The sequence below is a fragment of the Astyanax mexicanus genome, chromosome 8, assembly GCF_023375975.1.
Source record: "Astyanax mexicanus isolate ESR-SI-001 chromosome 8, AstMex3_surface, whole genome shotgun sequence".
In the NCBI taxonomy this organism is placed as follows: Eukaryota; Metazoa; Chordata; class Actinopteri; order Characiformes; family Acestrorhamphidae; genus Astyanax; species Astyanax mexicanus.
Genome location: NC_064415.1, coordinates 56,254,058 through 56,281,271, shown reverse-complemented (window position 1 = coordinate 56,281,271; position 27,214 = coordinate 56,254,058). Strand labels below are relative to the sequence as shown.

The window sequence follows — 27,214 nt, the reverse complement described above, 5'->3', positions numbered from 1 at the left end:
CAAATAAAACTTTACTGTGTAGAACAGTAGCCTTTTTTTTTTACTGTGTCCAAAAGTGGTCAAATCTGAACACTGTATTATCTAACTATAAACAATAGAGCGTTAATAAGCAGTAGGTTAGAAATGTTACTAACTGATGGCAATCACAGCAGCCCTGAAATGGATCATGACTGGAAATTGCTCTTAATCTACTTTTCTCTTTTAATAATACGACTTTACTCTTGTGACTTTTTTTGGCAGGCTACTGTACTCTATTTAATTAAAAGAGTGCCTTACATTCAGGTGCGCTCAATACCCTAGATATGAAGGTATACCATGCTTCTTTTGGATCATATCAAAGATACCCCGCTTTGAGAAACATGAGTGTAGAAATTATAATATAGTTACTTCTTGACAATAAATGCTTATTTAAGAACTACATTTTATTGATAATCAAGAGTGAGTGACTAGATTTATACATCTGCTCAGAAATATAGGAGACAACCAATACAGTGTGGGATAAAAACAGTCTCACTCTGCTTAGCTTATTAACTAAGTACCTGTATTGAAGCAAAGTGAGATATATTATTAATCATACAAAACAAATTGAAACAAATGCCAATAGATCTGTGTAGACATACATACATACATACATACATACATACTTAATTTTTGAACACGAAAGGTCCCTTATGGATTGTGCAGTACATCCAGTACACGTTAAACAACTACAATTATTAAAAAAAAAAAAAAGCGCAGTCTAATCAAGTTTCTCTCTTATCCAGCAGGTGGCACACGAGGTCTGAGCCCATCAAAAGATAAGCCTCTCACACACATTATTAAAAAGCTTTCCTCAATATGCTTAAAAAGGCTCACTAGTAGAAAAACTGGCCAGATTTGAGCTAAAAGCAGAAAGTCTTCTTCAAAACTAGATTAGCAATTAAAGATGGCAGTATGATGTTTACTATGAACGTATAAAGTCGCTTCCCATGCTGAAATTTCATAAAACATTATAAAACATTGCAGATATTGAAGGCAGTTCTAGTCAAGTGTTTTTAAAAGACTGTGTACAAGAGGAACTTTATTAAACAAATAAATTAAAAGACTGAAAATATATCTATCTGTCTATAAAAGTTTAATTATTGTATATCGTACACCAAAAAAAAAAGAGGACGAGAAAAACAACGCTCTACAGGAATGTCCGATAAATCACCCTTATCTAAAACTGAGCGCTATACATTTTTAGCTGTAGATATTGTATAAAACAGATTACATGCAGGCAGTCCAGGCAGGCTTTAATGCCACATGATCTAAGAAAGAGTCCAGAGGCTAAAAAAAAAAAATCCTACAATCCTTCATAGAAACCAATTTCCTAAAAAAAAATAATAATAATAATAATAATTATACATACCTGCTTGGAAGCCAGTACAGTAAAAAGCTATTACTATACCAGCAAGGTAGAAAAACGTTTAAAAAACGTGGTCTGGTTACTGATAGACTTTACTTACGTACTTACTAATTTATTAGTGTTACTGTACATTTATTCAGTGTTTCCCCACTTTTATGCCTGAATTATTTATTATAATTATCATAGAAAACAAACAAACAAACAAACAAAAAACTATCGTACAAAATGTAAGTATAATATTGTCTGATTGGTAGATTGATAAAACATGACGTGACCATAAAACAGTAAATCAGCCTTAAAGGCACGTTTCATGCTTAGTAAGAAATGAGAGAAATACAAGTCATTCTTACATAAATCTGTTCATATCTTTTCTTTTTTTTTGTAAAAAGTGAAAAATAGAGCAAATTTTAAATTTTGAGGGCTTTTCTGGAATCACTCTGCTTCTCTGCTCTACAGAAAAGTAGACTTTTTTTGTTTTTCACAGCTAGAAAAATAACAAGGGGTCAGTTAGTGCTACCCAGGAACATTAATAAGTACACTTGGAGTGAGCTGTAGTGTGATAGTGTAATAATGTATAATATGTAATAATAATGTGTAATAATATGTGCCGTTAGATCACAGTGGTAAGAATCAGCAACACTCCCTTCCTAGCTTAACGACTGCGTGCCGTTAAGATAACAGGTTCCCAAAGACACAAGTAGTCGAGATTGACTGGGAAATAGAGGAGTGTGGGTAGCGATGGACTGGGATTAAAAGCGTCCCTGCTTCGCGTCTCCGATGGCTCCCCACACGTCAAACACAAACTCATCAGGGAAGGCGAAGTCCCCGAGTGCTTCATCCAGAGCCATGGCAAATTCATCCGGGTTCACTTTGTCCCGACCAACCTCCACCATCGTTGCCGCTGTGATACAGAGTGAGGGAGTAAAATTGGTTTATTACACTGTGTTCAGAATAAAAAACTGGAAATTTGATTATTTAATAAACTACAAGCGCTTTAAGGACATCCTATTCCCATCCCATGTTTGGAACTATAAACTATATATGACTATAAAAACTCATACGTCAATATGCTTAATGGAATACCATGCAATATGATAAAAACCTTAAAATATAATATTAAATTATATACGGTTCTGGAAAAAAACTAAGAGAGCTGATTTAGCTATGTATAGGTTTATGTTTAAGTTAAAAGAACATTGTTGTTTTATTATTATTTCTCCCAAATTCCAAATGAAAATGAGAAAATGAGAAATGGCTGAAATAACAAAAAAAAGATGCAGAGCTTTCAGACCTCAAATAATGCAAAGAAAACAAGTTCATATTCATAAAGTTTTAAGAGTTCAGAAATCAATATTTGGTGGAATAACCCTTGTTTTTTTATCACAGTTTTTTTCATGCATCTTGGCATCATGCTCTCCTCCACCAGTCTTACACACTGCTTTTGGATAACTTTATGCTGCTTTACTCCTGGTGCAAAAATTCAAGCAGTTCAGCTTGGTTTGATGATCAGCTTGTGATCATCCATCTTAATTATATTCCAGAGGTTTTCAGTTAAGTAAAATCAAAGAAACTCATAATTTTTAAGATACTTCTGTGCATTTTTTCTTTTTTCTAGGGAAATACCTACCTAAAATGACTGATTGTCTAAGAAAATAAAGGTATTTTTTATTAAGGTCTATAGTTAATAGAACTTATAACTTTATTTTTGTGAAGTGGGAAAGTAACACTTAGCAGGCAACGTTAGTTTAGCTAAGGTTTATGATAAATTAGCCAGCCCTGCTGATTTTATTGAGTCCGCAACATTTTTTTATAGCTTTTATTGAATTTATGCATATCTTATAAAGATACTGATGTGAAACTCTTTAAAACAATATCTTCTTCTGTTACTGCACATTTTGTGTGTAAGGGTGCTTTCAAACCTATCTTTTTTTTATCTAACTTTACACCTACAGAACTGAATTATAGGGTCGAATGAGTTCAAAAGAATCAGTAAGTGAAGGTACAAGATATGAGTAACAATAGGGATGGCCATTGTGTTTTGTATGTGGGAAGTACATTTAGTACATTTATCCACCTACATAATTCCGTGTCACGGATGCCCATGTAACTCTCCAGCAGGTCATCTACTTTCTTCACGGCCTTCTCCTCAAACTCTGTGGGCTGTGGAAGGAAAGGAAAGTATTTAGTGTGGAAACTGTTCGCCCAACTGCTCTGCACTGACTCTGCACACCAAGAAAAATCACTCATAATATCTGCTTCTCACCATGTCCTCCACGGTCGCTGGGCCTTTAGAGCGTAATCTCAGGGTTCCTTTGCCGGTCCCAATTTTGTTCTCTCCTCCAGGTTTGCCTCCTTTCGACCGTGGCTCGAGCATATCTGTGTGCATCCAAAGTGCATCTCAATTTCAGACATATTTTAGAAGTGACAGCATTATCAAGATCAGATCGGACATGCACAGAAAATATTTGGCAACTGAAATAATTTGTCTGGTCTTAAAATGAAAAAAAAAAGAAAAAAAAAATGTTTTTTTTTTTTTTTACATTGCAATAGTTTTCTCTTTAAAAAAGTACAAAATATATTTGGAATACTGTATTTTTCTGACTATAAGGCGCACCGGATTATAAGCCATGTTATGCGACACTAGAAAGCAACAGGGATGTCGCCATGTTTTCCATCTAATTCGGCAGATCTTGCCGCTGGGTGGTGATGGGAGGGGGTTAAATAAGTTACGTAAAGCTAAGCTAAGTAAACAAGACTGTAATTCTTCAAAAATAAAGAGAGCTGGATGTTAATCTACACAGATTTCTCCCCTGAAAACTGTTTATTTGGGTGAGTAAGCTTAATGTAAATAAACGGACCCACTAAGGCTGGGTGCAGCAGCATTAGCATTAATGGCTAACAGTAAATGCTACCCAATAGCGCTACTCTGAAGAACCCTGGGTGTTCCAGTAAGCCACGGAGACATCAACTAGCGGTTTGTCCCACCGCAGCTTGTTTTAACACGGTAACACCTCTGACCGGCAAAAGAGCTAGCGTGGTTACCTCCTTACAATCTGACTGGTAAAATTCATACACAAGGTGCACCGAATTAAAAGGCACGTTACAGTGCGAAAAATATATTTTAATTATATATGGTGAAAAGAAGTTGCTGAATGAACCTGCCAAACATGTACAGTATTCTGCTTTAATGCATTTCTAGGTCAGATAATACATTTAAAATAATCAAAAATAATAATCATCAAAAATGTATGTGCCTCAAAGGCTCAATAGCTCACCGAAGGCCTTCATGGGCTCCACCAGTTTAAGGGTAAAGGGCTTGTCTTTGGGCAGGTCCTTCAGCATGCGGGCCACTTCATAATGCCGCGTCCCCACAATGTTCTGCCCATTAATGCACTCGATATGATCTCCCACACAGATCACCTTCACGCCATCCACCACACTGCCTTCCTTTATTCGCTGCACACACACACACACACACACACACACACACACACACACAAACAAAAAGTTGATGGTTATACACGAAAGGTGGTTAAAAGGTTATAAAAGAAACACAACTATTATTATTATTATTATTATTAATATTATTATTATTATTAATATTACATTTTCTAAATGTACATAATACACAGTATGACTGACTTGAGACAGAAGATTTTTTAGACCATTTCCACCCATGATTAGCAAATAATTAAGAAATAATTAATTAATTAATTAATAATTAATATTTTTTTTTGCTGTTTGTCCATTTGAACCTGACATTTTTAATTTTTTTTATTTATAACATGGGCTTTCTTTGAAAGCACACACATGCTTTCAATTCATAGTTTTGCCAGATATCTTCAGGCTTCTTGTGATCCTACCTTTATGAAAGCATATCCGGCCCCGTTGTCCGTGATGGTAAGGCCCAGGGCATCCTCTGCCTTGAACACCTCCACCTCCTTTTTGATCCCTTTAACGTGAGCGAAAATGAAGTCTTCCAGCCCGATCTGCCCCCCGAGCAGCTTCTCCATGTCGATCTTGTGTGTGTTGAGGGTGCAAAACAAGATCTAACAGGAAGAAAAAGAAAGAAAATAAACATTTATTGACAGTGAATGTTACAATATGGTGTGCCTTATAAATATTATGAGTAAAATATGGTAATTACATTACAGAAGCAAAGAGCAGTGGGGCATGTGTAGAGCTGTCATTAGTTTCACTTTAAACAGTGGTTCAAATATCTCACCAGACTCCAGGACATTATTATGGGATGCTATTTGGGCCACTGATTTTGCCCAGGCCTTAATAAGAGGCAGTGACATTATCAACAACATTATGAAACGTAAACAGATGCCAGCAGCTGCTCCTCAGCGACAAAACCCGATATGAGCCGTCAGTTCGGTGGGTTTGTTTGAAGAACCTCTACATGGCAGACGGCTAGACATCTACACCTTGTATCCAATGACCACGCAGGCCGATAGAGTGACCTTATCGCAGGTGCCAATCACCCACAAATGTGACATGTTTTCTTTCAGTATGACCTCCTGGCAGCAATGAAGGGAAAAGTCAATGCCTGGCAACCTGAGAAATCTGTTGCCAGATTTAAGGGCAGGCGTCGAGGGACGGCAGGGAGGAAAATTCTAGCGGGGAGAGAGGAGAGATGTTTATTTCTGCTCTGCTCATGTTGGCGACACAATAGGCTTTGGATTACGATGGCATGGCAAGCGAGTACAAAGCGAGCTAATTTGTTTCAAATGCTAATTTGGCTCATTTTCAGGAGCTGAGCCGACACCGAACAGCTCTGTTAGTGAAACATCTTGCGACACACTTGGCGATGCTGGTCTGACCTTTGAACAGAACAAAAGACAAGGAATCTGTGGTCATAAAGGAAGAAAACAGTATATCGGTGTGTATCAATTAACCAGAATGCCCTTTGGACTCACAGACGCACCGACAGACGAGGACCGTTTTCTAGCACTTTCAGAGTGCTCCGGGATGAGTGTGTAGACACACACACACATCAGCTGTGACGCACACACTGAGGGACGTTGCCCCTGGTTACCAGAATGCATAAAAAGGCTTGGATTAAGAGGGAGCATGGGTAGGGGGCCTACTTACAGTGCTTCAGTGGCCAGGTTTAGCTTGTTCAAGTCGGGCTGAACAAGAAGGGAAAAAATAATAAATAAAAAGCTGTTATCTGTGGGTGGATTCACAGACGCCCACACTGCTGTTGCCAAGGCTGCAGGAGCGATCTCGCCGCCTCTCACAAGCACGTTTTCAAGTACACAGGATGTTCTTGAGATGCTACAGTTCCTAACGCTGACGCACCACCCATAGAGGGGATCACCATATGGGGCAAAGCTCCGGTCACTGTGGGGCGCCTTCAGACCATTTGCCTGTTTAGTTAATTGATGCATGCTTGGTAACTTGGGCAAAGAAAAATGCAACTGTGCATTTACAGCAAGCAGATATTGTTCATAGTAAATTATTTTAGTGCTGTGCTCCCCATAGGATAATAAGAAAGGAAGAAGGTGTTAAAAGTGTAATTAGAGGCAGTAATCCATTATAAGGATGTCCTGTATTATGCCGCCACAGCTACAGTTTTGGAAAAAAGTGTTATTGTAGTCACTTGCTGTACACTAACATTTGCCCAGATACTGGCAAATATCACGCTATCAGGTGCAATTTGCATCTAAGACCGGCAGTACTTCAAGAAATTAGAAGTAATAACTGAGAGACTGCTGTCCACAAAAAAATGGAAAACATTCAAATTCGACACTTAACCAATGGTAAAGAAGTCTTTTAGTGTACATTTTATAGTAAGAAATGGACCAAAAATTACCAGAGGATGAGTAAAAATGAGGCTTTCATTCAAAAAATCCTGTACCCAAGTTTAAGTCAACACTATAAATTCTGCCACGAGAAAATGTAAAGAAAGTCCAGGAACATTTAAAGTGAGATCTTTTCATATTTTTGACACTGGATGTAAAATCATGATGACATTAGGCATGGTGCCTTTTAGTTCATATTTATCTGCTCCAGTGAGTGTGTTCAACATTAAGGAGCTAGATGTATGCATTAGACAAGTGTCCACAAATATTTGGACAAATTTGCACTGAAAAAAAAAACAGTTTCAAGACATCACTAAAAGCCCAATATTCCCATGACCTTTATTTACAACTACAAGTATACATATATACGGATATAAAAAAAAACTAAAGAGAGTTGATGGCTGTTCAAATGCAAAAAGTAATAGCCTTTATCTGGATACAGATATGGGCTACACCCTATTTATGACATCAACTTAAAAGACTTTAGAACGCTGGGGTTTTTGTTTAGCTTGTGGTGGTCACAGTTCTTATTTTGTCTTGTATTTTTATTAATTTCAGTCTAACTTAAAATACTTTAGCTTTCTTTTAATAATTAATCTGTTGTTTTTTCCAACTCTTGTTGTATCTGAATTTAAAGCTGTATTGCCATTATTATTATTGACTTTCAAAGAACTGGTCCATTTCCAAAGAATTTAATCTATGATTTTAGCTACTACTTGAAGTTGGAAAAGAAAATGAAAACAGCCACCAGCAATAAATCTCACTCTGATAATGCCAGCGCATGACAGCATGTGCCAGGCCTCGTTCAGGCACTTCAGTGGAAAGTGAATGAGGCCTGAATCAGTGTAAGAGGGCTGTGGAGTACGCTGGTAGGCTGGACGGCTTGTTTCTGTGGTAACAGGGTACTATTCTGGGGCACCACCACCACCCCCGTGCTCCACACTAATTAAGCAAGAACGGACGTGGCAGAGCCTCAAGAGCGGCCGGACCTCAGTCTCGGTCAGAAAAAATAAAAATGCCACAAAGCCGGTGTTTACGGCGAGTTTGAGCTTTAAAGATTAACCTAGTTAAGGAGGTTAAAATGCTGATCCGGACATTGTTCAATCCACAGGGCTTCCAGCCGGGCAGCATATGCTCGATGCTCGCTGTTGGTGGAGGGGGTGGGGAGGTGGGTCATTAAATCATTCCTTAAAATGACTGACTGAGTAGCTGTCCAAGTTCAGCTGCAGGAGCCAGAAATGCTCTTTGTCAGCAGTAAATCATGAGAAATCTTTACCCAGACATGAGGCGGAAACAAAAGTGGCAAATGCAACAAGTTATAAAAGTTCAGACCAAAACAATTAGCATCATGCTAACATGCATCAAAGTACCCTGTCTTCAGGAATCTCTAACAGACTGAGTTCCATTTGAACTTGGATGTGGGAATTTCTTAGTTCCAAGTAGGAAAATTTAACTGGAATACCAGATTTAATAAAACGACAGTAGGTTGGTTTCACCGTACAGCAACAGTTGGCAGTAAGGTGAAAGGCAGTAAGTTTATTATTACTTCCATCTATTTGTGTCTAATTTAATCAGTCGTACACACAGTACTGTCCTGCTTCTATCTGTGGAGATGTTTCCATGCTGTTTAAAGCTCTCATTCCATCATTTTTAAATTTTATTTTAAAATGTCTAGTTCTCTCTCTGATCTCTAGTATGAATGAATTCCATGTGAGCCGTTTTTTGTGGAAAAAAAAAAAAAAAAGGTGCTCCGGTGCTCTATTTAGCTCTGCTTTAGTTCACTGAATTAGTGGTCTCTGAAGAAAGACAGAATTTCAGCTCATACATGCAAACATATTACCTCTGATCGGCTAAGTTTTCAGAGATACAGACTTAGGTAAAGATAAAGCACTGAGTGTTAGGTAAAGTTAACCCTTAAACTTCGCTTTACCTCAGAATCATAGCTTTGCTCAGTTAAACTCTAAACTCAGATTTGATGATTCGTTGCTTGGGGAGTTTCACCACGTCAAAGCCCCAGAGTCTGCTCTATATCATAAATCCATAAAATACAGCTTTCACCGGTGTTCTGTCGAGTTGTGCTACCTTGTCAAACTGTGCTTCCCTAGTGTGCATTTAAGGTCTTCGTAAAACACAGAATCAACCGGAGATCCAATTTAAACATATAGCTACTTACACAAGATAGCTAACATCATCTAGCTGGTGTAAACAGAGCTGTAAGCTCTTTAGCTGGCGAGACAGCATTGGCTCTGCTGCAGCCCAGGTTCAGCTGTCTGTGGGCGGTCCCGAGCCAAGTTGGGTGGGGCCATGAATACTAATTCAGGGGTTGACGTAGTCACGGTACTTTTCCTGATCTACTAATTTTTCTCATCGACTCATAAATATACAACTCAGAGAGACCAAGAAAAAGTTGATTTTAGTGGAAGGAGACCTTTAAATGCACAAAATACTGCACAATATGTTATCAACTGGTCTCACTAGCAATGCTAACATGACCCTGATAAAAGATCCAGGTCAAGACTAGCAGATATAGAAATAGAAAAACAGAGGATCTTATAAATGACTGTCCAGGTTCAGTTGCAGGAACCTGACATGCTCTCAGTCAGCAGAAAATCATTAAAAAACACAGTTATTATACGTTATTATAAGCTATGATTAACATATATGCTACATTAGGCTAATTATCTAAATTAAGCTAAAGAGTAAACAGTACTGTATCTGACCTTTAACCAAACCAACACTAAACATTGCCTGACCTGCAGTGTCTTACAAGTTCGATCACATTCCTCTGGGCTCAGGCTTGTACTTGTTAACAATTTGATCAAGACTATCTTACATAATAAAGAGTGTATGTCAGAGATAAAAGAGAATTCCATGTTCGGGATGAGCTCAGTCAGTCATGTTCGTGTTAATCATCTTCCTTATATTGAGCGGAAGGTAATGACTACAGAACATTACATAAGAAATGACTACGAAAAACTGTCTGCAGAGCGTGTACCCTGAAAATGTGTGGAGGATGGTGATATTTAGTTTTATATTTAAAGCTTAGCCTGTCTGTGACCATGGTGAGGGGTATTTTTAGCACTAGCGCTGCGCGTCAGTGCTAATTAATTCTTAGCAGGGCTGAGGCCTGGCGTGTACTCTCTCCGAAAGTGGAGTAACAGTAATGAAATATTATACACCATTCATCTCCAAGGAAAAATGCTGGTTAAGCAAAAGCACATTATGACTGTGAAACAATGCGTGATTATAACAGTCATGTGACACTGCAGTGTATTGTACAGAAATAAATGACAGGGTATAATATTGTGGCTAGACTGTTTTGGAAACTGTCTACTACTGGCGTGGACAAAAAAGCTTTTTCTTTGTTTACATTGATTGGTTTGTAGGGCAGGGCTGCAAGTAATGATTATTTTAGTATTCGAATAATCTGACGATTATTTTTCTGATTAGTCGATTAGTCAACGATTAGTTTGCGATGCCCTCCATCTCTGCTTGCTTTGGTTATGGCTCCTGTTTCTAGCTTTCTCTATCGCTTCAAAAAGATAGAAACTAATGAATATGGGATTTTTATACCCTGCAAATGTCCAAGATATTGTTCTTGGAAAATGTGTGGAAAGTGCTGATATTTAGTGTGTAGTGCTGCAAATTAAAAATGATTTGACAATGAACATTTGCAGTCGATACATTTTTATAATCGACATTGTCAATTATATCAACTAATCGCTGCAGCCCTTTTGTAGAGTGTCTTTCTTTCCAGATGTTGTATCCAATCTGAAATTGACCAAAATGATCAAAAAACATTTGTAAAGAAGAGACATACCAGCACCAAATACACTGTTAAAGCATGGTGGTGGTAGCATTGTGTTCTGGAGATGTTTTGCTACCAATGCAGAATTTGGTCAACTACCTCAAAATTATTCAGCTTAACACCAAACCCTCAAATTCAAGACTGTTTAAACATAGACACGATTAGGTGCTCCAGTGGGATAAAGCTAAATTTAATCAAGCTTTCAAACCAAATTTGTTTAGTCTGGAAATTTAGACTTTTATAATAGTCCAAATCAAAAGAATAGGTAGGCCAAAAGACAAAAATTGGATCATACCAAAAGTGGTGGTCTCAATCTGAATCAATCAAATGAGTTATATATTGCAGTGGATGGTTCTGGCTTTCGAACCAATTACAGGAAGTTTAAAGTGTTTATTTATTTTATTGTTGATGATTACGGCTTATAATCAATGAAAACCCAAAAATCAGTGTCTTAGACAGTTAGAATATTATATAAGACTAATTGGTACTTTTGGCAGTGTGGGCAGTGTGCCAAATCCTGCTGGAAAATGAATCCACATCTCAATATTGTCTCAAGTTGTCAGTAGCAGAAGGAAGCATGAAGTGCTGTAAGATTTTCCAGGAAAACACTGCACTGCACTGAAATCCTTCATGTCCCTGTGCATCATGCTACAAAGGGACTCATCGTCAGATCATGGTAGGAAAGCAGAATTAGGCAAAACACCTGGAAAAAAGAGCAAATGGGCAAATGGACAGCGTTTCCAAACTTCCAAACTTTGCTGGAATAAAAAACCTGCGCCCACACCTGCCCTTAGCAGATAAGATTGGATTGGGCCCCCCTGCCCTAAACGATCCAGATTTTAGGGCCAATCCAAATGACCATCTGGGTGGTCTCTGTAGGATCAGATTAGCATTATTTAGGCACTTTTTTAGTCACAGCTTTTTTGTGTGGAATCAAACCCTAGACATCACTGTATTGTATGAAGCTGTAAATTCTATTAATCATTTTCCTCCCTAGAAATATTACACATTTATTTTATATACTGTACAATACAATGCACTCTGCAGATCTTACAAAATGAACTGATGGTTACAATATCAAGACAGCAGAATCAGTGAGTTAAGATAAGATAAGAATACAAGAACTATGAAGTCCCTTTTAATAGCTTGTCTATTCCCCACTTGCTGCTACCATTACATGATGAGTTCAGTTTTCACACTCTACCGCCTGCTCTTCTCATGCATGAGAAGGGCACCCACTGATTCACACTTCTGTCATGGAGGAATAAAACATTTATTTCAACACAGAAGCCAAAGATCCCTTAGTTTTACAGCCTTGCATTCCTTCCCAAGACCACAGGTACACTCAACACCAAAATTTAGCTTCTAGAATGCTCTAAACATCTCAAAGTGTCTCTACATATTAAAGCGTTGCTTTCTAAAGACAGCTACTGACAGTCAAGGTTCTAGTTGGTTTCTGATGCCCACACAACAATGCAAATATAGGGAAATCATTTAGTGCCTTGGTTTTTGTCTCTGGCATATGAAGGTGAAAAGTTCAACAGGAAGCTAAAAGGCAGTTCTATATATAATTCTCAAAAGTTCAGTGCCAACACTTTATTACTTCTGAAGTCCCAGATGGTGCCATTTTTAGTGGTCCAACACCAGCAGATGACATGTCTCTTTCTCCAAACCATCACTGATCATCAGTAAATTTTACATTTCATTTGTAAATCAAGGAAGCATAGGCTGGAGGAAGAGTGGAGAGACACACAGTCCAAGCTGCTTGAGGTCTAGTGTGAAGTTTCCACCAATCAGTGATGGTTTGGAGAGACATGTCATCTGCTGGTGTTGGTCCACTGTGTTCTATCAAAATCTTACAGAACTTCATGCTTCCCTCTGCTGACAACTTTTATGGAGATGTGTATTTCATATTCCAGCAGGATTTGGCACACTACCAAAAGTACCAATTGGTCTTATATAATATTCTAATTTTCTGAGACTTTGAGATTTTTTTTTTATTACATGCAAGTCATAATCATTAACAATAAAATAAATACACATGCAGCTCTGGAAAAAAAGAGATCACTTAAAAATTATGCGTTTCTTTGATTTTACCTAATTGAAAACCTCTGGAATATAATCAAGAGGAAGATGGATGATCACAAACCATCAAACCACCAAACTGAACTGCTTGAATTTTTGCACCAGGAGTAAAGCAGCATAAAGTTATCCAAAAGCAGTGTGTAAGACTGGTGGAGGAGAACATGATGCCAATATGCATGAAAACTGTGATTAAAAAACAGGATTATTCAACCAAATATTGATTATTTCTGAACTCTTAAAACTTTATGAATATGAACTTGTTTTATTTGCATTATTTGAGGTCTGAAAGCTCTGCATCTTTTTTTTGTTATTTCAGCCATTTCTCATTTTCTGAAAATACAGTACATGCTCTAAATTACAATATTTTTATGTTAATTTTACTCAAACATATACCTATAAATAGCAAAATCAGAGAAACTGAAGTCTTACTTTTTCCAGAGCTGTATATAATATATGAGTTACTGAATTACTGAAATAAAGTAACTTTTCTAGTCATACCAAGTTGTAACACTAAGGGCCCCAGGCTATTATGTCTGAAGGAACTCTGTATAAAATCGCTTGCAGTACTAAAACAGCCTATACCCTCATTATTCAGCTTCGTCTCTTGGTTTACTGGAAAAGGCTGAAGCACTGGAGAGGCAGGCGATCAGCTCCGGCATTCAAACTGTAAGCAAATAACCCCAGGCGATGGACACCACACCATTGTTATTCATGTTCATAACCAAACAGGTGCTTTTATGTTTCAGCAGCGATGATCATAAACAGACTTTGCCCAGTGTGTTCAGAGTCCAGATGACAACTTACTCCACCAGTTAGTGAGCTCTGGCTGTGAAACACCATACCCACCCAACGCCCTCGAACAAAGTGAGCCAATTTGTTCCATTAATTTTACATCAGACTGTAGGTGTTAATGGAGTACTGGAGTTACGGAGGCGTGGACACGGTTTTCTGCTGCATTCAGCACTTTGACAGGAAGAAACAAAGATATAAACATATCAAATTCACCCACCAAAACTGCAAAATACCAAACAAAGTGAACCTCCCACATGTGGGCGGCACCTGTTTCTGATGATCTAGCAGATAGAGACAGATACTGCTATTACTGTATTCCTGCACTGTCTGGGTGCGTCCCTGTTGCGTATTGCGTACTAGACAGATGGGGTGTGCCATATATCATATCATATACACAATAATATAACATTTTTTTACATTGTGAACGATATTATACCCTGAAATATTGTGCCATATCACCCACTCATAATTATCACATCAGGGGAATACTTTATGCTGTTTTAAGCAAAAGAAAAATTCACCCTGTTCTCATTTCCTATTTTATTTATATATATATATATATATATATATATATATATATATATATATATATATATATATATATATATATATAGAGAGAGAGAGAGAGAGAGAGAGAGAGAGAGATACATTGTATTACTATATCTGTCCAGTATCATTTATTCTACTTTAATCCTGCAGTATTATTAGTATCATAAAATTCTCAATTATTGACTTCTGTTACAAATCTGATCAAATTCGTGTATTTTTTAATGTCTCAGTTATCTTAGGGATGTGCGATATCATATTGTATGCAATAATAAAATGTAAGTTTTGTTGCAATAGCGTATTTTGTCACATCGCCATGAGTACTGTTATTGTGAAAAAAATATCATGAAATATTGCGATATTCTTTTAGGGCTTAATATTCATTTCGCCCACCCGTAATTGACATTAAATCAGGAGAAATCAGTCAGAAAATGAGATAAAAATTGGTATATTAAATACTAGTCTTAGAATCAAAGATTATGTTAACTTTAGCTGAAATTAATGTAAAAAGATTTTATTCTGAGTCATTTTGGACTATTTCAGTTCTGTTTCAGATGGTCTCCCATACTTAAATTAATTATACAGCATTTTTCAGAGCAGACTATTGGCAATGCAGCTGTTAGACTGGTGGTTTTGAATCTCAGTGAAATGATATGTAGGGTTTAGGCTTTGCCATGTGATAAACTGGTGGGTTTGGTGGGTTATTGGTGGGTGTAGGGCTGGATCAGGTCCTCAGAGGAAGTCCCTCACGTCCTGTGCAATGTAGCTGCCTAAAACTCTGATACTGATAAAGCTCACAGTTAGGATTCTCCCGGGACCGGGGGGGGGGGAGGGCGGCCCACATGTTTGTCCAGCTAGCAGCCACTGGACAGGTTTAACTGGGCTGTCTCTCAGGGCTCAGAGTGAACCAGTAGATATACGGTTCCTCTGATGGGCGCTGGAAATTATGGGTTGGACTGTTTTTTTTTTGTGGAAGATATTTTGTCCCAGAAATTATTGCGGTACTCCATATTTTTGTAATTTTAAGAGTATTAAATGCCACTGACATAATGATAACAGAATAGCATAAAACTAAATAATTATATACTTATTTCTTCACCTACTTTAGTCCACACTTTGTGCATGGGGTCACCGTTATTGAAGCATGACTGGCTAAAATACTGTTAACTGTTATATATAAGTGAACAAACATACAAATAAACACAAAGTAGACAATCATAATTATCACGATTATTGTGACAGGCCTATTTGCTTTATCAGGAATTCATCATGTAAAGCATCAACACACTCTGCACTTGCACAACAGTCACAGAGCAGGACATGTTATGTCATGTAAGGCAAATTAAATTGAACATTTCAAGCTACAACCTGTTATAAAAGGAAAATTCCCACTGTTGACAGTTCCCATGAAATGTCTACAAGAGTCATATTATATTGCCTTGTTTATTTTACATCAATATTTTATACAGAGAGGGCATTACTGTATACTATGTTACAGTAGCATATGTTGTTGCAGTAGCATAATTTATAATGGAATAAAGATAATTCTTCATTCTTTTAGTTGGTAAAGTTTTTTTGGTACAAAAGAAAAATAATAAAATATATATTTTCACTTATTTAAGGGATTTAAGATGCTGAAGCCAAAAATGACCAACGACCAAATGCTGACTGACAAAGCCTAGCCTAGCCTAACATAGCGTAGAGATTAATTCAACTTCACTATTTGTTAGTAATGTGGCTTCCTCCAGCACCAATACATCAAAAGGTTTTCCTAGAAAATCTTTCCCTAGAAGCTACAACAGCCCACTGCACAAGGACAGTAGGCCCGTTTAACACTGATATATAATGATGATATCTACACTTTTCCACTTTGACAGAGTGCCAAATGTGGTTCTGTTACCACAGAAACAGTATCCAATTCACGAGAGATCAGACCTTATCGCCTAGAACAGATTTTCACAAGTAAAGCTCTACGCTGTGCTTCCTGTGATGGTTTCCTGTTAATATGTAACCAGCAGGTAACGTGTCATGCTGTTACCTGCCCGGCCAACATTCACCCAACAGCCCCACACCCAGCCCAGCGTCAGTCCAAGCCGAGAGAGAGAGACAGAGAGAGAGAGAGAGAGACAGAGAGAGAGAGAGATTACTTGTCAGACTGGTTTCTAGGAAGCACCCCTGAAAGCTAATCCTGCTCTCTATACTTTAACAAACACAGCAGCAGCAGCGTGTCAGAGGCATGAGCTGATTCTACAGGGATTTTCATTACAACCCTGAGTGTTCATCAATCAGCTTTAAACAAAAACACACACACCGTCACACCTGTTCAAAAAACGTCACCAGGATCAAACAGCATTAATTGTATTGTTATTAATTGTATCAGCATTTCATTATAATTGTACCAAAAAGTTTTAGCATCTTCCTGAAAGTTCAGTGAAAAGGACAAAATAATATATATATAAAAATAATGTGGTGAATTTGCAAAAAAAAAATCTGAAATTTAAAATAACAAAGAACTGTTATGTCAGTTGTACCTGAATTATAGATCATTTCAAACTATACTGTCAGTAAATCACGAGTCACTTTTTTTTTTCATTTTAGTGAAACACTTGTAATCTGTACAATTGTAAAATTTCATTATACAGAAAAATGTAATAATAATTTATAAAGTATATTACTGTAAATTATATTAGGAATATGTTTCATTTATTTTTTGAGTGGTTTCATGAGCAAAAAAAGAGGAAATACATATATACTATATATTATACATATAATATCTGTCCAATATAATTTATTTTGGAGATATATGGAGCGCATTATTAATATCATGACATTCTGGATCATTGACTTGTGTTACAAATCTGATAAAATTATTATTATTTTTTTAATATCTCAGTTATTAGGGATGTGCCATATTATATTGCATGCAATAATTAAATGTAATTTGTATTTTGTTGCAGTAATATATGTTTGCGTAAAATGAACATTGTTGTTTTGTTCACTTCTTATTATAAACTATGGACAACATTTCTCGCAAAGTCCAAATAAAAATATTAATTTATTCATGTAGAGTTTTTTTTTTTTTTTTTTTCAGAAAATGAGAGTTCAGAAACCAATATTTCAATATTTGGTGGAATAACCCTGGTTTTTAATCACAGTTTATTTTATTTTTTTGTTCATACATCTTGGCATCATGTTCTCCTCCACCAGTCTTACACACTGCTTTTGGATAACTTTTTATGACACACCTGGTGCACAAATTCAAGCAGTTCAGTTTGGTTTGATGGCCTGTGATCATCCATCTTCCTCTTAATTATATTCCAGAGGTTTTCAATTTGGTAAAATCAAAGAAATTCATTAAATTGATGTTCTGTGTGGGTATAAGTGTACCTCAGTGGGCTGTATGCTGAAGGCCTCTGCGATCTTGGAGTACAGCTCTTTAACGTTGCTGAATCCCTCTATCCGGCCGGTGGCGCTGCCGTGAGCGAGCTGCGTGTGGAAGACCAGCCGCGGCCTGAGCGCTGCGGGCGGGGGAGCCACCCCGCCGCTGCCGCCGTTCAGCTCCGGCTTCCCCACACCGCCCACCTCCTCATTCTCCACCAGATGGGAGCTCTCCCGCGACTTGTTCTTCTTCCTCCTCAGCCCCAGAGGCATGACTGCTCTCACACACACACTCTCACTCACACACACACACACACACTCTCTCAGAGGAACAGGTGGGGCTACGAGAAGCTCATTAGAAACCCAAACAACCTGCAGCAGCAGAAGCAGATCCTCCTCACAGCCCTTCCCCAGCCCGGAGCCCCCGAGAAAACAGGAGTAAAGTGTAGAATTTGTCAGATAAGCTCTGCAGATCCTCCTCCTCCTCCTGCTCCTAAACTCTGGGCACGAAAACAATACTAACACTGTTTCCCCACAGGGCTCAGCCTCAGTGCGCACGCGCAGTCAGCCCGCCTACGTCATACTGAAACTCATTTACCTGCCTCAGGTATTCCTGTGTTCTGTTCTACTCTCCCCCCAAAGGCTGAAATAGCTACTATAGTCGAAGTGAAGAACAGTAATGAGCAGGTTCACATGTCACCTGCTGTAGCTACTGCCTCAGGGTGGGGATGTATTATGTTTCAGAAAGTTACCAGACCCCCCGCTCAAAAAAAAAAAAAACACCAATCCTGTCAATTATTACCATTTCCTCCTATTTTCTGACCTACTAGTAATCAATTCAATCAATAAATTCATTTTAAGTGGTTTCATGAATGAATGAGTCTAATGTATATGTTTATATATTAAGAAACATGGGAGATTGTTGGTTCCAATCCCAGTCATGCAGCTTGCTATCAGCTGCCGGAGTCCTGAGAGAGTGCAACTAGCCTTGATTAGGGCAAGTCTTGGACTAGTCTAAGCTAGGAATGTTATCACACAGAGTTGATGAAATTACAGTCAAACATTCAGATAACTGTACACTATTTTAACAAAACGTTGGACAGTACTGAGTGTATGACTGTTTTGAAATAAATGAATAACATCATTGAAAAGTTACTATGGTAACTGTGGTAAAGTTGCTGGTAAAGTTACTAGGTAATAGGGTTTAGAAGCCATTAGATCTGAAGATGAAACACTCTAGGTCAAGCTATGGTCAAAAAATCAAGAACTCTGTGCATAGGATTGAAAGAATTGTAAATAAAAACAATAATTACTGCTAAGGACTTTCAGGAAGATTGGTTAGACTCTGGAGTAGTGGTGCACTATTCTACTGTGCAGTCTTACCTGCACAAATATGACATTTCAAAGAAATACCGGAACAACCCTAAATAGTTTCAGGATTTTTTGTACATCATATTTTACTTGCGTAGCTATTCACATTAACAAATATTTTTACCAGAGCTATCCTAAGAAAATATACTTTTAGGGTAATGTCCGCTGTGTTAAACACTAAACGATTTCACTGTGTACTTTAGAAGTAAAACAGTAGACATATGCCCACATGCTTTAGCTCATCCTCTTAGTCACCCTCAATTACAAGTGAATCAGACCTCCTTGTTAAATGTCAGGTGGAGGAGGACTCCTTTATGCAGTATATAAACTCTAGATCTAATGCAGAGCTTCACAGCACTGCTAGTTTTTGTAGCAGTAGCACTTGGCTCAACTCTTTGGCTCTTTCTTTTTGGGTTTTGTAAAACCTACAATTAAACTAAACACAATCTGCAGTAGCGCTAACAAATAAGGGTACAGCAAATTATGTAATTATATGTTATTTCATCATTATAAATCACAAACACACAATTTCCAGCCTGATTAGTCCAACATTTCCTTGGCAGCTGGAGACAGAAGAGCAGGAACTGTATGTACACCAGGGAGCAGCTAAACCAGTGGCGTCCCCTGGTGGATGTTTGGATTTGGTAGACTACCTTCAGCAACATCTGGATCATCCCTTTCCAGCTGTTTTACATCCATTAGGTTTAAACTAAAATCTATACTCTATATGAATATAAGTATTATAACACCATGTCATCTGGTCATCATTGGTGTTGATCCACTGTGTTTTTGTATCAAGTCTAAAGTCAGTGCAGTTTTGTTTTCCCTCAGAATCTTACAGCACTTCATGCGGATTTCATTTTCCAGCAGGATTTGGCACACTGCCCACACTGCCAAAAGTACCAATTGGTCTCAGATAATATTACAATTTTCTGAGACTTATTTTTTTATTTTTTTTATTTTCTGTAAGCCACAATCATAGACAATCAAAAATAAAATAATTAAATGCTTAAAATAGATCACTCTGTGTGTAATACATTTATATAATATATACAAATTTCACATTTTGAACTGATTCACTGAAATAAGGCAATTTTTTAAATGATATTCTAATTTTTATAAATGCACTAGTATATTGTTTTTTGGAACTGGAACAGACTTCCATGGATATCTTTATAGGTCATGTTGTAGTTCCTAAAGCCTTAGGTTGTTGTCCTCATCATATGTCAGGCTCATAAAGGCTTTTAATTCCGTTTTAATTCCATTTTAATTCCCACCAGGCAGAATCTCAAGTCATCAGTTGTTTAAAAACGGATTAATTGATTATACAAGTGGTTGTTTAGGAAGAAAACCTGCAGCCACGTCAGCCCTTTGCACATAACATCAGACAGCCCTGCTCTGGAAAATTTTCTGAAGCAAAATGTAAATTAAAATCAGCCACAACACATTTTTCACAGTTTAAATGAAGCTGTAATACCCTTCACTGTATAAACACTCTTCAGGCAGCTCCTTCCAGAAGAAAGTGTTGCCATGTGTAGAAACACACACAAATGTGTTTGCTCTGTAAAACACATACAAATGTACAAATGTATTTTTTGACCACACTCAAAAAATGTAGTCAAGAGTCTTTCAGTTCTTTCCTTCTCCAAAAGTTCCTGTCAAAATGATTCGAGAAGAGATTGAGTAAATAAAACCATGGTGGGAAACAAGTCAAATTTCCACATTTACTTCTGATACATGGAGTTAGCACTTGTAGCACTTTTATGACCTTGTTTCAGCATGCAACAGAAAACAGACAATACTAAACCCTAAATAGATAAAAAAAAAATAGAGATTGCACATTCTGTATGGGGTGTAGCAGTGATTTGTCAATAAAGTTCAAGGACAGGTGGGGGAAAAAAAATAACAACAGTTTTCGGGACTTGAATGTCATTTCAGTCCGGTCCCTTTCTTTGATTTTACGAAGTGGGCAAGTGCCGTTTCAGGACGTCCTTGGCGTTAGTCGGCAGAGTGTCTGGAAAATTCACATCAAACTCCACTATGAGGTCTCCTCTTTGATCTGGGTTTTTAGGGAAGGGCAAACCCTGTCCAGCGATTGTCTTCCTCATGCCAGGTTTGATGACGTCAGTTATCTTTATGTTGCACGTTTTCCCATCTATCGTTGACACAGTAACGGAGCAGCCACACAACGACTGAAAAGAAAATGAAAAAATTATCAGTTGATTATTGACAAAGAAACACAAATTAAAAAGACTATCCTTAAGATATAGACGTGAAATAAACCCCACTTATCATTGCCTAAACACCAAAAACCAAATCTCTTATTGAACTGCACTAGTAGAAACAGCTGTAGGATTAGAGTACTGTCACACCAGCACTATTTGGTTTGGTTAAAACTGGTTCTGATTCTGGTTCGTTTGTTCCCTTAGTGTGGTTCATTTGAGCAGGTGTAAAAACAGTAATCACACTCGGGCGTGAATCAAAACCACCGGTTTAGTCACAAAGTCTGAAGCGGTTCTCTTGTGGTGAGAACTTGATCCAATCTCGATCCAACCCAGCTATTAAATATACTCCTTTTATTTAAGCTAAACTGCTGATAAGGCTTAGTTTAATCTGATATATTAGCCAAATAATGCTAATTACTGTGAACAAATGCTGTCTCTGCTGCTCCATGCTGTTTACGGTCTGTGTTGCGTTCACTGCTCGCAGCCGCACGACTCCAATTACTATGTATACATCTGTGCTGCACATCCCATTAAAAACACTATGTTTGAAAGTGTAGCAGCAAATTTTCAGCGTTTTGTGTTAAAGCCGCTTCACACTGCACAGATATACACACTGGAACACAGAATCTTCTCAATATATTTACTTTCTCGCTCCTGCTCCAGACAGCTCTGACCAATCAGAGGATAAGACGTGTTCCCTTAGTTTACAGGTGCACATTTTGGTGTGTTAAGTGTATGCCTGTGTGAAACCAAACCAAACAGAGGTACAAAGTCCAAATAAACAAATTTATGAACAGATCCAGACCATATAAACCAACTACAGGTGTAACAAAACGCCTTTAGTCTTAAAATTTACTTCAGAGAGAAATCGAATGAACAAGCCGGTGGATCGCTGTTATTCCTGTCTGGACTACAGAGTGTTGTACAATCTTGGGCAGCAGATTTCACATCTACTCTCAAGTCAGTGCACTTCTTATGTAATGTGAAGCATAAGCAGCGAGAGACGCATGTTAGATCAGCTGTTCGGTGGCTAAAGACAAGCATCCACCCCCTTAAATCTGTTCTTGGCTTACTAGTAGCTCCTTCTATGGCAGAATCAGTGGGAAGTGAAAGGCAGCGCTGTTGTGTTGTGCCTGGATTGTAAATGGCCTCAGTCAAATCGAGCCTGAGCTAACAAAAATAACAAAAATGCTTTCATTGACTTATGAAACCAACAACTTGATCAACAGCCAATGTACTATATGCTGTAGGCCTATAGTAGGAAGTGGTCTAGTCATTCTGTTACTGAATGAATCAGAAGTTTAAAAAATATTTAATATAGAGATTTAATGGAAGGCTCTAGCAGCTCCATTACAGGCTAAAAAATAGTCGCAACTAATCTGTAAATTATTTATTCCATTAGCCGATTAGCTCTTGCTCTTTTGCATGTTTGATGTTCTTTTGTGTGAATGTCACCCTGTTTCCCAGTCTCTAACACAAGTTCCCATAGCTAATTAAAATAGTGACACACCAAGCTGAGTGGGAACTAAGTGTGAACTGAGCAGCTCTAACTTGTCCCCCACTTTATTTCTGTTCCAAGCACTTTGTCAACAATATTTTATTATCACCATTGTCGATTATGTCGACCAATCGTTGCAGTTCTTTTGGCAAAAGAAACATGGAAAAAAACTAATCATTGCGGTTTCAGGCTTTCCTGTCCTTTATGATCAATCACCGCTGATTTACAGGGAATCAGCGTAATACAGCGTGGAGAAAAGCTGCAGAGAATGTTGGGTGGGTTTAGAAAATATTAACATATAGTTTAATTGAACAATATGAACCTATATGCTGCTCACTAGAAAGTGTTACGAAGCTCATTTGTACATTTATATTTATAAATATACATTTATATACTTATTCCTTGTATAAAACCAATTTGCATATATTAAAACAATTTAATTGGACAACGCAAGTCATTCAAAGTGTTTAAGATTTTTATGGTTGCCAATTTTTTCTGCTTTCAACCCATCAAATTCACTTGCTGCCCAGTACAGGAGCCACTGAAGTGTTTTAAAATTTATAGCTGATCTATGTGTCATAATAGTTAAAGACATAGTCATGCAACTTTTTTGGCCATCTATAATATATTATTTCCATTAATCTGAAGATATATTTATAGACACTGTTCATATATCAAGTTACAAAAAAGCGATCATGCCAGACCACTCAGTCAGTCTTCCTTTAGAAGCTTCACTCCCCAAATTCATGCATTGATACTGAAAAATTAACAACACTGGGCATGAAAAACAAAAGCAATAGGGCAAAATCCAGACTGTCTGCTGGCTGTGTAGAAATTTACAATAAGCCAATAAGTAGCTTGGGCAATGTTTTGATATCATAACTAATTTTTGACATTTATTTGCACTTTTGGGACCCCCACTCTTAAACTAAAGCCAGATCTGGACATCCTCACCTGCCGCAGACTGACGCGCACTGGGTAGACAATATCCGACCCCTCTCTCCTGAAGTGGGCGTGAGGCTTGTCCTTGATGACGAACACTATGTCAGCTGGGATGGTGTTGGGTGCTTCATCACCCTCTCGGGGGAATGTGATCTTTGTGCCTTCCTTCCAGCCACGCTTAATCTCGATGGTCAAGATCTTGTCCTCTGTCCTCATGGTGCGTCCATCTGGGTTCAGCCGCTTGCGTGAGATCTTCATTCGCTTGGTGCAGCCGTGAAAGACCTCCTCCAGGGACACTCTCAGCTCATGGTGAATGGCAGGGTCCTGCTTCCTGCTCCGCGGCTGCCCACCCAAGCCCACGGGCCGCTCGCCACGGGGGAAGCCGTTGATGTTAAAGCTGGTGAAGGAGCCGAACGGGTCGCTGCCGTCCACTTCCATGTCGTCGTCGTCCCTGCCGTTCACCTTCCTGCCGAAGAACATCTCGAACGGGTTGGCGCCGCCGAAGAAGGTGGCGAAAGTTGCGTGGGGGTCTCCATGAAAGGTGTAGGTGAAGTTGCTGCCTTGTCCATCAGTGGGGCCGCCACCACCTTTAAGACCTGGAAATCAGGAGATACATTGATTTTTTGGAAATTTCCACAGAACTAGATGGTTAGAATGTGAATTAATTATTTAATGTGGTTTGGTGTTCAACCCTTAAGAAAAGGTTTACTGTCTCAAAAGGTACATCAAATTACATCAGAATTTGCTATCTATTTTGCCGCCATCAACATTGCAAACGTTTACTGGTGAGTTTGTATGGTTAAAAAAAAAAAAAGTTCAATGGTCAGTACTGAAAAGTCCTATAGTGCTTTTACACCTAATTTTGAACCATTTACCACGTTTTAACCAACAAAAGAAGGTTCCTGAACCAGAATACTAGGTTCTTCATTGCAAATCGTGTTCATCGCCACTTTGCAACATCCTCTGTTTGTGACATTTTGATGATTCCACTAAAACTAGTGGAAACGCGTGCTGGTTCGCTGAAAAGCACCACAGTTCCTATAAGCCCAAACAGAGCTGGTTCAAGAACCAGAGTTCTTTTGGTGGAAAAGTGCTATGAGAGCTTCTCTACAATAAAAAACAAATCAATTACCCATCAAATCCACTATGAATTGTTTTAGATATCAATAACAGTATTACAGAAGATTGAATTCTGCTTTAAGCCAGCACCTTCAACCTGATTACACAAAAAGTGGAACTTGTGGCTCTATGTTCTGAGACATAAATTTGTTGATGCCCCCTTCCTGTCACTTCTAGAAGGCACATAACTGTTAAGCACACAGTGTACACCTCAAGATGGAGATTTTAGGACACTGTTTCATGCAATTGCTCCTCAGTGTCTCTGGAATCCCAACAAATAATGTAGTTATAGTTGCTTTCAGTGATAGATTTAGAAGGTAGTGAGGTACATCAATACTGATGGTACTGAATGTACCATTTCAGATATCTAGCTATTTGTCTTATACTGAGAGCACAAATAGCCCAAAATAAGCTATAATATGAAACATACTGTATATACATATATATAAGACAGGCTTTATAAAATAATTCTGAATAATTCTACACAGTATGTAGGCCATTCACTAGTCTGCATTCCTTCAGTGTTCTATTTGTATTCACCACTCATTACAGACTAATGGGTTGCAATTATGTCCTAAAACACTCAAGTAAGCGCTGTGCCAGATGTGATTTGACCACACAAACCATGACCACTATAGCTTGGGTTTATGACAACGTTTTTGTCCCAATATGGCTAATTATGTGGTCTCTTAGAGACGTGCTCACTGACGTTTTAGCAAAGGCAGGCTAGGAATGCTGCTACATTAGCTAAAATAGGGATAATCGTATATATTAAAGGTTTGGAAATGATTATATTAACGTTACATAGATATGGCACATTTTACTGCATCATGTCTTTTTAAGCTTGTTCTCTGTTCTAAGAAATTGAGAATCAGGGTGATGTCCCTTGTTTTAGGAATTTGTCTGTTCCACCTTAAATGTTGCAGCAGTTAAACACTGTTTTTAAATACTGTGGTCTGACAATGATGAAATGAAACATACATGCTATGATATGTTTGTATTGCCTCATGTCATCTCTGACAATATTAAAATCAGGGTGAATTTGGCTGTTTTAGGAATTAGGTCGTTCCACCTTAAGTGGTGCAGCAGCTTCGCCAGCTAATAAAGGCCTGACAGTAATTAAGTTATATTAAACTAATGCGGCACAAATAACATCGTTGTATCTTTACCTGCTCTGTAAATGTGAGAATCAGGGAGAATTTGGCTTGTTTTATGAATTTGGGTGTTGTATGAATTTGACAGTCTACCTTAAAAGGTGCAGCAGTTAAAACACTGGATTTTAATACTTAACCAGCTAATACATATCTGACAATGTTTATATAAATTAGATTATTGCACATTATACTTATTTATATCTGTATCTGCTTTCACAATACAAGAATCAGGGTGAATTTGACTGTTTTATTAATTTCTCCGTTCCACCTTAAAAGGTACAGCGGTTAAAACACGGGATTTTAATCCTTAACCAGCTAATAAAGGACTGACACTGTTTGTATGAAGCAGATATGGCATATTGTACTTATTTATATCTGTACCTGCTTTGAAAATACTAGAATCAGGGTGAAGTTGTCTTGTTTTATGATTTTTTAAGGATTTGCCAGTCCACCTTAAACGCCGCATCAATGCCAGCGGTTACTGCTGCACCGTTAAGGTGGAACGGAGAAGTTCGTAAAAGACAAGCTGGCGAGCGAATAAGAAGCCGGAGAGGGAGAGATGTGATGTCCTTACCTTCCTCTCCGTGTTGGTCGTATATCTCTCGTTTTTTCGGGTCGCTCAGCACCTCGTAAGCCTCGGCTATCTCCTTAAATTTCTCGCTGGCGTTGGGCGCCTTGTTTTTATCGGGGTGCCATTTCAGAGCCTGTTTTCTGTACGCCTTTTTAATGTCCTCTTCTGCGGCTCCTTTCGAGATCCCCAGTATTTTGTAATAGTCTTTTCCCATGTTTTCAGCCTCCTGAGAGAAGACTGAGGCAGACTGAGACGGTTATCCTTTGGAAAAATAGGAAATAACCAGCATATGAACGTGTCAGTTATCCGCTGGAAGAGGTGGAGATGGTGGATAAGTGGAGATAGATGAGTGATGGCACGACGAAGGCAGCTCGTCCGGCTATATGGAGGCGGTTACTCGATGCTCTGGCTCGTGTTTTACTCTGTTTTTCTGCCTCTCTCCTTGGTTCCCTCTTTAAATAGCCATTCCGCCCTCCCTCGGTCCAATACTGCACCCCTAGAAACCGTGGGCTCTTTCTAGAAAAGCTA

General features: G+C 38.2%; 3 protein-coding genes across 3 annotated transcripts in view; 1 reads left to right on the top strand and 2 right to left on the bottom strand.

Moving 5' to 3' along the window:
* Nucleotides 1-2,690, top strand: part of si:ch73-344o19.1 (platelet glycoprotein Ib alpha chain) — a 95,331-nt gene extending 92,641 nt beyond the window's left edge. Inside the window, exon 6 of the transcript XR_007440431.1 lies at nucleotides 2,662-2,690. The gene's annotated coding sequence lies outside the window, so the exon portion shown is untranslated. The remainder of the gene's footprint in view (nucleotides 1-2,661) is intronic.
* On the bottom strand, nucleotides 402-18,322 carry gipc2 (GIPC PDZ domain containing family, member 2). The gene is made up of 6 exons (XM_007250663.4): nucleotides 17,816-18,322; nucleotides 5,251-5,436; nucleotides 4,663-4,843; nucleotides 3,651-3,763; nucleotides 3,466-3,547; nucleotides 402-2,288 (listed from the first exon to the last, which is right to left on the bottom strand). Exons 1-6 carry the CDS (start codon nucleotides 18,077-18,079, stop codon nucleotides 2,137-2,139), a joined length of 978 nt encoding a protein of 325 aa, XP_007250725.3. The 5' UTR covers nucleotides 18,080-18,322; the 3' UTR covers nucleotides 402-2,136.
* A 2,565-nt stretch (nucleotides 18,323-20,887) lies between these two features.
* On the bottom strand, nucleotides 20,888-27,163 carry dnajb4 (DnaJ heat shock protein family (Hsp40) member B4). Its single transcript, XM_007250664.4, has 3 exons — nucleotides 26,690-27,163; nucleotides 23,855-24,438; nucleotides 20,888-21,369 (listed from the first exon to the last, which is right to left on the bottom strand). The coding sequence occupies exons 1-3, from the start codon at nucleotides 26,898-26,900 to the stop codon at nucleotides 21,136-21,138; spliced, it is 1,029 nt and encodes a 342-aa protein (XP_007250726.1). The 5' UTR covers nucleotides 26,901-27,163; the 3' UTR covers nucleotides 20,888-21,135.
* Nucleotides 27,164-27,214: the final 51 nt, after the last annotated feature.